Below are 12,840 nucleotides of genomic sequence, written 5' to 3' on the forward strand. Positions count from 1 at the left end.
ATAACTTTTCTGTTTCTCTGCATGGCTCATAAGTTTTTTCTTTCTGCGGGAAACTGGATAGTCATATATAATGCATTCATTCTTGAATAAATCTTTAAGACTCTCATTTTTTGCTCATTCTTTCTTTTTTTCTCCTTGTTCTTCAGTTTATGTGCCATTCCAGTTCATCTATTTTCAAGTTCACTTATTCTTTCTTCTACTAGTTCATGTTTAACATTAAATACATTTGATGGGTTTTTTTAAAAAAATTAATTATACTTGCCACAACATAATTTCCATTTATTTTTAAATAAATTCTCTTATTTAAATTCTTTGTTCAATGCAACATTTATCATAATTCCTTTACTTCTTTTTCTTTTAGTTTTTGAACATGATTATAATGCCTGCTTGAAAGTCTTTTTCTGATAAATACAACATTTGGTTGTTCTCTCTCATAGATAGCACAGGTCACCCTTATTCACAGTTTTGTTTCCTGCAGTTTGCTACTTACAGTCAACTGAACACTGAAAATATTAAATGAAAAATTAAAAAAATAAATAATTAAGTTTTAAATTAGGTGTCATTGTGAACAGTGAAACAAAATTTTGTACTGTCCTGCTCTGGGAAACAAATAATATCTTTGTTCAGTGTATCCATCCTGTATATGCTACCCACATTTTAGTCATTTGGTAACCATTTTGATTGTTAGTTCAATTGTCACAGTATCACAGTACCTGGGTTCAAGTAATCCCTATGTACTAATCCAACTACATCACAATACCTGTGTCATTCACCTTACTGCATCTCAACCTGTAAGCATATCATCTCACATCATTAAAAGAAGAGTAAATATTGATTCATAAGATATTTTGAGAGAGACTAAATTTACATAATTTTTATTGTAGTATATTATAATAAGTTCTCTACTTTAAGTTATTGTTGTTAATGTCATAATATGTCAAATTTAAAAATTAAACTTTATCATAGGCATATATATATATATATATATATATATATATATATATATAAAGATTATACTATAAAGAGAGTTCAATAATCCACTAGGCGGTCTTATAATGCATCACCCAGGGATAAGAGGGATCACTCTATCTGCTTCCTCCTACCTCCCAGTGCATGGGTCATTCTGTTCTTTTCCTTTGCATGCCTCATAGTTTTTCCTTTTTATAGGAAATTGAATCTTTTACATTATATATATATATATATATATATATATGATAGCAACTCTGGGTTTGGGTTTTCCTACTCATGGGTTTATTTTTATTATTTTCCTGTTTGTTTATTGACTGGCTGGATTATTTTAATAAGTCTATTTCCTCCTTACAGACCTCTGATATCATTTCTCAGGCAGAGCTTTGAGTATGTTCATAGTCACTAAGGATTACAGTGATTTTTGTAGGGTTCCTTTTCTGTCTTTCCCTGATTACTCATCAGTTATTAAACTCTGCTTATTGCAGAGTTGCTCCACTGTTTTCAACAATGCTGTGCATAATAAATAGCTCTACCAACAAATCCAACCAAATTCTGACTCCTTTCAAATTATACTTTCTGCAGTGTTTGATTTTAGTTTAGACCCCAGGAGACAATTTCTATGGCTTGTATTATTCCCTGGTTCTCTCCTGCCAAGTAGCATGCCTAGAGTTCAGCCTGTATCTTGGATTTCCTCCCAATTGTCTTTCACCAAAACCTCCACTATCCTTGGAGAATGCCTTAGACCTTGAACTTCTTCCCTCTGTTTAAATGAAGTCAGTTCCTTAGGAAGAGATTAGGAGCTGTTATGTCACTCAGGCAAAATCTGAGCCAAAGTTTAATGGGGGTGGGGAAAACAGCAAGCTTCTCTCAGGCACCCTGACTGTATTCGCTGCACACTTGGAGAGGGGTGGGCGGCTGGTCTGGTTATCAAGTTATCTCTCCTGGTTGAAATCCTCACCTCATAAACAGGGCAAGAGTAATCAATGCTCCCATATCCTGAGCACAATGCACCCAAAGTACAGCCTCCATTCCAAAAATGGGGTTTAGACAGAAAAAGGAAGTGGCCACTTCTCAATTGCACTCATCTGGGGCTTAGCCTCAGCAATAGGTATGTAAGGGCAGAATGAAAAATGCTGAGTCCAGCTTTCCCTGGGAAGAAAGCCCTTTGGCTAGGAGCTGGGGATAGGGAGCCCTGGGTCACTGGCTGGAACGGCTGGATAGAGTTTCTATCACACTGAACTGAGAGGAAAGAAGGAGAGTAATCTTGATTCAAATAGTACCAAATTTCACAGGTGTTCTGGCACAGTTGTTTCTGTGTTTGCTGGTTTTATTTATTTTATTTTGTGTATTTATTTATCTAGGTACCAGGGACTGTACCCAAGAGCACTGAGCCACATCCTCAGCCTTTTATGTATTTTATTTTTGAGATAGGATCTCACTAGGTTGCTTAGGGTCTCACTAAGTTGCTGAGGCTGGCTTTTGAACTTGCAATCCTCTACCTCTGCCTCCTGAGTGGCTGGGATTATGGGTGAGTACTTGTTGTGCCGGTGGTATTTGCTGTGAGTCCTTTTTTTAAAATTTTATTTTTATTTTTTAGTTTGTTCCAATTAATTATGCATGACAGTAGAATGCATTTTGACACATTGGACATAAATGGAGCACAACTTCTCATTCCTCTGGCTGCAGAGTCATACCGGTGTTGTAGTCACACATGTATATAAGATAATAATGTCCGTCTCATTCCACCATCCTTCCCACCCTCATGCCCCCTCCCTTCCCCTCACTCCCCTCTGCCCAAACCAAAGTTCTTTCATTCTTCCTACCCCAACCCCTTATGAATCAGAGAAAACATTCAGCCTTTGGTTTAGGGGGATTGGCTTATTTCACTTAACAAGATATTCTCCTGCTCCATCCATTTACCTATAAATGCCATAATTTCATTCTTTAAGGCAGAGTAATAATCCATTGTGAATACGTACTGCATTTTCTTTATCCATTCATCTGTTGAAGGGTATCTAGGTTGGTTCCATAGTTTAGCAATTGTGAATTGTTGCTATTTTGTCCTTAGGAATGTTATCTGAGGATTTAAATAGTCTTTTTCTTTTTTTCCTCTGTTTGTGTGTGTGTGTGTGTGTGTGTGTTTGTTTAGTTGTTTGTTTTTTCAAGTTTTCACCAGTTTCACTGGGCCATGGATGGGTGGATGTTCATCTGTAATGCAGGATATTCTCTCTGGCCTCTTTTTGTTCCCCAATTAATTTAGAGCCAGTGGTGAAGGAGAGAGCAGCCCTGGATGACTAATCTGGTGCCAGGTTCTGCTCAGGGCAAATATTGCAAATATGTAGCTCAGTAAATAGCTGAGAAAACTGGAGAACCTGCTATGGTTTGAATGGCCCTGTTGGGGAGGCCCTGTTGGGGAGGCAAAGCTACATGTGGTAGGGCCTAGTGGGAAGTGGTTGTTATTGGGGATGCTACGCTCAGGAGAGATCAATGCTGGTCTGTCTCAAAGATTTAAGTTCGCTCTAAAGAGAGTAGGTTATTACACAAGTTCACCTCACACATTTGGCCCCTTCTACATGTGACCATTTCCCTTTCTGCTTCTCCACCACGATGTGAAGCAACCAAGGAGACCCTTACCAGCCCTTCTGGGCCACCTGATCTTGGACTTTCAGCTTCCCAAACTGTAAACTAAAATACATCTCTTTTCTTTGAAATATGTAGCCTCCGGTATTTTGTTTTTGCAACAGAAAACAGACTCAGAGATGACTACACAATACATTACAGAACCATTGCCAGGAGCCTAAGCACCCAACAGCCTGGCTTTGTTATGAAAGCAGGGTGGGGGAGGGGGAGCAGGTGGCCCTGCCCTCATCGGGGCAGGACCCAGGATGGAAGCTTGTAGTGTGAGGGGTTGGGGCTGCTAGTGAGAAAGTGGTGGTGTAGGCGCCTGGGCTGGGAGGAGCCTGGGTATAGACGGGCCATGATAGGAAGCCCTCTCTTCTGGGATTCTTGAAGCCTGTTCCACAAAGTATCAGGGAGCCATGTCCCATGGGCTCCCTGTGCATCCCAGTGGTGTGCCACACGCGGCCAGCCTAAGCCCAGCAGAAAGCAGAGCAGAAGGGCCTTTTGCCTCTGTCACTTCGGACAGATGAGGATAAGAGGAAGATGACAGGCGGCAGGGGCTTCTCCATATCCTTCGAGGTGAAAATAAAACAGCACATCCAAATATATTTATCAAACATTATTTTTGAATGGTGAAAACGGTGATCTGTGTTCCAGGACTGGAACTTACACAAAATATGTGTCAATTGAGCTACTTTTCTAGTATGTTCAGTGGTCCTGGGAAAGAATCCACTGAATATGATTGAACTTGGAGATTCCTGAGCAGAATATTGATATAGAAGCACTGAAGGTTGCCTTTGGATTACTATGTAGGGAGGATGTCTTAAGAAAGCCCGGTTGAGTTATTCCCATTTTGGAAGCAGCTTGTATGCTGCAGTTGGATGGTTTAACACAGCATTGTGGTGAGACAATGAAGGAAGCAATTAATGTGAAAATCGTGGCTATTACACATCAGCAGGGACTTATGGATAAGATTCTATAAAGAAAAAGTGCCGTGAAAATCTTCTAAACAATTTGATGACTCAACAGAATGTTAAAGTTTTTAAAGAGCTGGGTATCAACATCATGAAACAGCTCATTGGTTCATCAAACTTACTTGGGATGCCAGTAGACGTGGATGTACATATAGCTCTAAAACAAGCCTTCTTGGAACATATCTTTAAAACAGCTTTTGACAGAAACAGATGTCTGGTTTTCCCAGCAGAGAAAATATCTGAAGGCACTAACTTCCTTGAAACTGAGAAAGGAAAGCCATTTGCATCCGTGTTCAGACTTCTAAGGTTGCTGTGTATTACCAGTGATCTGGCTTCTGCAAGGGTTGTTGAATGAGATTCTCTAGAACCTTCAGAATAACCATCTTCTGTGTGTAAACATCAGTGGCTTCTATGCTTCTGGCAGAAAAGACAGTGAAGTGAGATTGTGTTTGGCTTCTTTTGATAGTAGTGGGAAACTAATATGTAGTAGAGCAACCGATTTTCAAATACTTAACACTTGAAAAGGATCCAGAGCAACTGGTAATGAACTTGGACAGCAGGCTTCTGATGCTCCCTTTATATATCCGCAGTAAGTTCTCTTATATATCGCCAGAAAAAAGAACTGAAACTAATCATTACCCAGGAAAATTTAAATAAATAAATAAATAAATAAATAAATAAATAAATAAATAAATAAATAAAAACCCGAGGATCCTAATCAGTTAGAAACAGTAGCATTTAGAAAACTTTTTAGGCCAGCTTTAACTTAACGGCCCTACTGATATTCACTCCTAAGGTGGCAATATCAAAAGCCCTATGTCTTGTACAGAAAATACAGAGTATAGTTCCTAGCCTTGTTATATTTCTGTGCATACGTGAAAAAGCATTTTAAAGCCAAGAAAGTATCTGACAAAACAAGAGTGTTATAAAGATGTCACCTATGCTTTTAATTAAGCATTAGTAGAGAATTGCTGTGGGTAAATTTCATCTCTTTGCTGCCAAATATAGATTTAATTTTTAGCTTAAAATTGATGCTGCTTAATGTTGGTGAACTTCATTTATCCATCTATAGACTTATTTTTATTTTGCTAAAACAATGCTAACGAAATAATTTGCATGGCCAATTACAAATACTCTTTGACTTTAAAGCTAATTTTTTTCAACTGCTCATTTTGATTCCTCCATATAGTCTAATCCCTTTCCAATCTCTACATGTGTTTAATTATGAAATACAATTTTTGTGGTTTGAGGAGATAAAGCGTAGGAATGTTTTTTTTAAAAAATAAGTATTTTCATGATTCTTTTTTAAAATATAATTTAGCTTTCCTAGAATTTTTAACAATAACAACAACAACAAAAAAAAAAAAACACTTCAGACCTTCAAATTAACTCAAGAGGGGAAAATCAGTTTGACTCCGAGTATACTATTTTGCCTTATATTGTTTTGTCCTTGACATTCTGTAAAACTTTATTGTTAGGTTATGAATCATTTATGTTCCAGATATTACAGTTTTAAAAGTTTTAATCATCTCTGATGTTTACAATTATTTATGTTCAAATTTTCGTTGGGAATCCTGTTTCATACTTAAGCTCATGACTTTAACCTCTGAATTAAATGTCTTTGAGTTATACGTACCAACAGAAATTTCATAGAAAATGTAAATAAGGTTGGAGGATCTAACATAGAAGCTGATAATAGCATTAAGGTAAAAATAGAACTTATTTTTGTCAAAAACGAAATGTACACTCGTCGTGATTTACATAGGTTGGCTTCTTGCGTTTATTGGTGTTTTGAAAATAGCTAATGTTCATTTTCTTTCAAGAGTAAGTACTTTAGTGGTTAATGTGTACTTTATATTTTTAAACATGGGAATCATTTTTATGTATCTGTACAAATAATAAATGCCGATTTGGTAAAAGGAAAATGATGCATAATGGCATTTAGCACTTTAGCTGTGGGTAATGGTATTTATTACAGAGTAAAAATGTCATTACCCACAGTTAGAGTACTAAATGCCAGTTCCTTGGTGATATTCGCCATAATAGATTGTTTGCTGCCTATCAGAAACTAGACCACACTTAGACTAGGCTATAGTAGACAGGTTCCCAGGGTGATGAAACTGTCTCAGGATGTGAGATCATATCAGAGCACTGGTCACAGATAAGTTATTTCTACTCAAGTGTTTTTATTTGAACACTCCTTTTTCTTGGTGGACCCCAAGAGTTACATGCAGAAAGTCAGGTCTAAATAGAACGTGAAGTTGATGCAGTTTTTCTGGAGACTAAGCTGTCAGTATCTACTAAATAAATAAAAAAAATCCTTTTGTCTTGGCAACAACCTTAGCAGGAATGTAATACTTGGACATACTTCAAAAATTCACCAATATTCATTTATAAGGGTGTTCATTGAAACATTTTGGATAGTAATATAAAACAGGACACAACCAAAGTGTCTATCACTGGGAGCTGGTAAGTAAAGATTTGTGTAGCTATATAGTAAAATATTCTATAGAATTTTAAAAGAATGAGTTGAGGGTTCATTAAAAAAGAATAAGGTATATGTTAATAGAGAATGATTTCCAATTTTTATCAGAAAATATGTAGAACGGTGTGAGCAGTATGATCATTTTTGTATAAATTTTTTAAAGTATTTACATGGATGCATATGTATTGGACATTGTTTTTTTTTTTTCTTTAAGAAATTATGTTTTATGACCAGTTGGCCTTTGGTAAGTCAATATGAGGTAGGAAATAGGCTTCAGATTTTATTCTCTGTAGAGATGTTAGAATGCTATATTCCTATTTGCAAATTACTTCTTAAAAGTGCAACAGGGTTACCCGAGTGGAGAGATGTGGAGGATTTTTTTGCTTTAGTTTGAGACAGGATCTTGCTAAGTTGCTCAGAGCCTCACTAAATTGCTGAGGCTGGCGTTAATCTTTTGATCCTCCTGCCTCAGCCCCAGGATTGGCTGGGATTACAGGCCTGTGCTCCCTGGGCTACCTGTTAGGACAATAAAAGTTGACAAATAAAAATTGTGAGATACAGCCCCAAAACCTGGAGCCAGATGACGTGGTTGCCTTTTCCCTGTCTCAGGATGGTGTTAGGAGCTCAGTTGGCACTGACGAATGTTTTAATCCAGAAGTCTGGCCCCAGGTGGCCATAATTCAGACCTTTCACTGTATCATACCTCAACATTAGGGATCTGAGCACTGATATATTGGGCCAGTTCATTTTACGCCTCTGTGTATTTTTTTCCTGTTTTCTGGTTTCCTTCCTCCTTTCCCCCAGAAAGAGGGCTTAATAAAATGGAATTCCAGACCATTTACAGCCTTCGTCTCAGCTACAATTCCCAGCTCTTCAATTAGCAGACATTTGCACAGACATCTGAAGGCATCATGTGCTTCCCTTAGCCTGTAGGACAGCTGTGATCCTGGTCCTTAACACCACACTACAACCCCAGACACCATCTCAACCTTGAAGCTCTTTACCCCACCCTGACGTGTATCTTGTCCCCATACATAGGCCCCACAAAAACCAAGAGAGATCAGTGAGTTACTCTGATGTTTATTTTAATGCTTCTTAGTCCACACAGTTGGTATAAAATCAGAAAAAGCAAAGCAAAAAAAAAAAATAATAAAGGTCTGGAGTCTTAGCATCAGAAGGGCACCGTATATACATCTACAGTTGGTGGCCAATACGAATCATTGCCAGACAGTCCTTGGAGGCATAGAACACTCTAGACCCAGCCAAGCCCTGGGAATTCAAAGTCCCAAAGGTCTAGACATTTGTCCTGATGCTCTGACCGTAAGAAAAAAATGTGGGAGTGATGAAGACTTTTAAGATTTATTAATTATAGTAATACCAGCAACCTAGCTAGGTACAAAAGCGGTTATAAACCATTTATATTACACAGAATTTTTCAGGTCTCCATTTCTATTTTATGTCATAAAATTGTTAATTGAATTTCCAGTGAGTCGTTTAGATGATTAGTGATCATAAGGAATGGTAAATCCATAGCACCATTTCACAGGTCTGTTGTCACTGATTTCTCATTTATGTGGGCCACCAAGGTACTCCACCTGCAAGGGCAAGTATTCTAAAGCCACAGGCCGTATTTTGGCCAAGGGTTCCGGTCTGGGGCGTTTGGTCTGTGCATGCTTAGAGCTTCACACAGAGGTTTAGGCAGTGAATGTTTCTGTTAAATGCACTGGGACACCCACAATATAAGGGCTTGGGGGCATTTGGGGTTCAAGCCCCACACTTTGGTTTTCTGTGAGGTGGAGTGGGAGGGAGGTATCTTCTTTCAGATGAAAGGGAAGGGGCCAGATGCGAATTACTTGATTTCTGGGCAAAACAAAAGATTGAAAACCAACAACAAAAATACTGCGCTCAATTATACGGTTAGGGTGTAAAGTTCCTTAGCTACTTTAAGGTTCAACACGAGGCTGATGGTCAACATAAAAAGCAAACAATACTATGTACATATATGTAAAAAGTGTTATAAATAGGTTTTATAAACCATAGATATTATATACATCTTTGATCAACAGCAATCCCCGCCCCCCTCAACTGTTTTCTGTTGGTTTGGCTTGAGTTTGGGTTCTTTTGGCTAGCTTTTTATTTATTTTATTTTATTTTTTATTTTTTCCTGTTTTCTGGTTTCCTTCCTCCCTTCCCTGTGTACGCTCAGAGCCTCAGACGGACCGTCAGGGCACATCATTCGCGTTTCCGCAAGATCACATAGACGACTCCGCTGAGAAAAGCCAGCGGGAAGGCCACCCAGGCCAGGATGTAGGCAAAGCCATAGGAGTAGTCAGAGTTCAGATGCCACTCGTAGTGCCTCACCGTGTAGATGGCCGCCGCACTCATCACGCACAGACCTGGGAAAGAGGGACAGGCAGGTGAAGGAGAGTTCATGCTGGGACAACCCCCTCTCCACCACCACCCCCCAACCCTGTGCAGGGAGACCATTTCTAACTCTGGAAGGAATCTGCTTCCAGGTTCAGAATCCAGAGGAGGCAGCTGGATGAGATGGGAAAGAGCAAAACAGACTTATTCTCTGGTTCCAATCCAGGCTACTGAGGTCATGAATGTCCTCTGCATATTTTCTATCCCATTTCTTTTTTTCTTTGACCGTTGTCAACTCCCAGGCCACAAGTGAACATGAGGGTTGCAAGAGAAACCTATATGTCCCTTTCCAAGGGTGAATGGCCTGGAGGTTCCCGGAAATCTGTGAATCACCCTACAGCGGCGTGACCTGAAGCCCATGGAAGGGAAATGACATGGTACCATGACTGGTGTCATGGCATGACAAAGGCACTAATTTTCTTCAGACCTCTGGGGTCTACATAGTCTCCTTAGCAGGGATTCCCCATGAAAGTAAGCTGGTGATGGCTATGGGCACTGCTAAGCATAGGAGAAGAAGAAAAGGAGGTGAGGAGGAAATGAGGAAGGAGAAGACAATACAGGTGAGAAGCAATGTTACAAAGGGAGAAGATTATCAAGGACCAGCTCCATTCCACTTGGTGGCCCCAAGATTGGGCCTGTAGCCCAAACACAGATAAAAGGGCCAGTCAGGCCCTTTTTAAAAGGTAAGTCAGGCCAGCCCTCCTTGACCTGCCAATGTAGTTCTTTGGTATGGGAAGAAAGCCTCCACCTCTGGCCCTGGGTAGCAATCAGGATCAAACCCAGTGGTCCATGCCCACATGACAGGCAGCATCCCTCTGCAGGGAGGGGGTCTGGTGACATCAACGCCCCAGCCTGGAGCCGCACAAAGGCTGAACTGTTTCCTCCTGAAAACAGGGTCTTTGAGAAGCTCTGAGTGACTCTATTATAAATCCAGTATTCGTGTGGAATTCATGTGGTTCCAAAGCTCCCAAGGCCCCAGACCACCTACATCTAACCTCACTGCTATTTGGGCTACCATCTTACTGGACACTGCAACTTTGTTTAAACAAAGTGCAGAAGTGGGACTGTGTCACATTAACCATCCTGATAAGATTGCTGTTCTGCAGTTCAGAGGGGGGGAAAAAATGCCCACACAAATTGACCCCCAGAAGGAAAGCCACACAATAGTCTTAAAAACTATCGTGGGATTGGGTCCAGGGCTGCCTGCTATGTACAGAAAGTTCAGGAAATTGCAAAGATATATGTCAGATGGGAACTATAGCTGGTGGATTGCTAGTCAAGGAAAAGAGCAGTTTTGATTTGTGTTAAGGTCCAAGATCCTCAATTATTTTGCTCTAATGATCCCTGGCCCACCACTACAAAGTGTTCATCTTTGTGTTCAAGAAATGATGACGGCTAGGGAGGTTTGTCACTAGTAGAGCACTTGCCTCGTATGCACAAGGCCCTGGGTTTGATCCCCAGCACCAGGGGAAAAAAGAAACATGGAAGTTGTCTCTTAAGCTACATGTGACTTACCTAACAAAAACAGTGCTATAAGGAGGAAAGCTTGCCCACCGAAGAGAACAAGGTGTTAACAGAGAGCAAAAGAGCAAGGAAATTGCTTATCTTGTGCGTAGGGCTTCTGCACGGGGAGTTTCACCAGCCACTGGCATGAAAAAGTGCTTGGTAGCCACATGGATTAGCTGTGGATCGAAATCACTGGCAGAGAAAAATATCAGGTTCTGTCCTTGAACAAGAGGGACAGAGAGAGGCAGGACGCCCAAGTGTAGCAACTAACTAGATGATCCAGTTTTCACCCTTCACCCTAATAGGAAGGAGTGAATCTAAGCTCAATTTCAATAAGCAATAAGCTTAGACACTTTCAAAGCCAAAATGAAAATACACAGTTAGCACTGTTAGGAGGAGATTGATGTTTTAGAGGATATATTCCTATTTCAAGGCTCTCTGCCCGTTAACAATAGATGAGTGTTCTGAAACAAAAACGGAATAAAACATGGACTCTGGCTGGGTACCCTCAGTCTGCAACCCTGGGTAATTAATGTCAGACAATAGTCATCCCCTGAGCCATACATTCCTCCTAATAAGTGATGTGACTCCCTGCTTTTCCAGCAACCAGTAGGTGGAGATGTGTCATCAAGGTCCCCAGGGACAAAAGAGGTGTCACAGATGAGCTACCTATGCTTTGGCAGTGACTGGGACTCCTTAGGAGGGTCCCAAGTCTGGGGACACAGGGCAGCTTTATGTGGCAGGACAAAGATCCTATTCAAATAGCATAAAAGTACTGGGCATTCAGCTCATAAGAGTTTCTACCTGTTTATGGCTGGCTGGCTCTGCAACAGCCACTTGAACATTCTCTATTAAGTCCTTTGGAAGAGAAGGAAGGTCTCAAGTCCCTTCAGAGCACAGAGCCTTTGGAAAGAAGCCACCATGGAGATGGATATGGAGAAAACAACTAAAGTAATTCTCCATACTTCCTTAGCATTTCCATTCCCCTGGGTTCAGTAAATGTGTAACGAGTGCCTACTGTATGCAGGCACTGTCCTAGATGCTAAGAACATCAAGATAAATGAGGTGAGGCCCTTACTTTAGGGGTGTCTGTTCAGAAGACAGATATATCCATACATACTTATGATATAATTTTAGAAGGAGAGAAATGTGTCAGATGCCCTCTGAGTACAGGTGGGCATGGAGTCCCCACTGGGGCACTGGAGGAGCCTCAGGAGGAGATGGTAATTGTGTTAGCCCTAAAGGATGTATAAGAGGTGGCCAGGTGAAGAGAGGTGGGAAGGGAATTCTAGGCAGAATTCCACTATTTACCAAGAGTGAGTCTGAGAAGACAGAAACTATCAGCAGATGAGGATACCAGTATCCCATGTTAGGGAGGCTGGAGAGCTCACTGAGGGCCTCAGTGGCATGTTCAGGGAAACCCTGCAGGAGCACTCAGCACAGGAGAAATATGATCAGATGCATGTCTTAGAAAGAATGTTCTAGCGGCAATGCAAAAATGGGTGTGGGGCAGGGACAAGGCAGATGGCCAGAAGGTACATTGAGGAAGCTTTTGCATATTTGCCATGCTGTTCATGAGTAAAGAGAAAAGTACCTAGAGGGGTGCAGTACCTATGGGGGATGATGCAATGGCTTCACTCAGGAGTGGACTGAATCTGGGTTGAGGGAGAGAGAAGAGTTGAGCAGGACCACCCAGTGCATAAGCAAAGGCAGGTGGGAACAAAGGAATATTTTGGAAGCCCAAGGAATACAATTTCAAGGACGGAATATTCAATATGGAATATAATGGAGTGACCTTACATTAAAGACTTTACAGTATAAATACTTTACAGTATATTTTGATGACTCCTGCAGAGGCAGCTA

The 12,840-nt window shown here is 40.5% G+C and overlaps 1 protein-coding gene and 1 pseudogene across 2 annotated transcripts in view; one reads left to right on the forward strand and one right to left on the reverse strand.

The window, feature by feature from the left end:
• Window positions 1–2,493: 2,493 nt before the first annotated feature.
• Window positions 2,494–4,998, forward strand: LOC124076646 (germ cell-less protein-like 1; annotated as a pseudogene).
• A 3,109-nt stretch (window positions 4,999–8,107) lies between these two features.
• Pmp22 (peripheral myelin protein 22) overlaps window positions 8,108–12,840 on the reverse strand; it is a 34,138-nt gene continuing 29,405 nt past the window's right edge. For both annotated transcript variants that reach the window (XM_058571586.1, XM_046420719.2), the window contains exon 5: window positions 8,108–9,443. In XM_058571586.1, coding sequence (XP_058427569.1) covers window positions 9,280–9,443 — 164 coding nt within the window. In that variant the 3' untranslated portion in view covers window positions 8,108–9,279. The remainder of the gene's footprint in view (window positions 9,444–12,840) is intronic.

Source organism: Marmota monax, unplaced genomic scaffold (genome assembly GCF_021218885.2).
Source record: "Marmota monax isolate L192 unplaced genomic scaffold, Marmota_monax_Labrador192_F-V1.1 WCK01_AAM20220418_F8-fsc00251, whole genome shotgun sequence".
In the NCBI taxonomy this organism is placed as follows: domain Eukaryota; kingdom Metazoa; phylum Chordata; class Mammalia; order Rodentia; family Sciuridae; genus Marmota; species Marmota monax.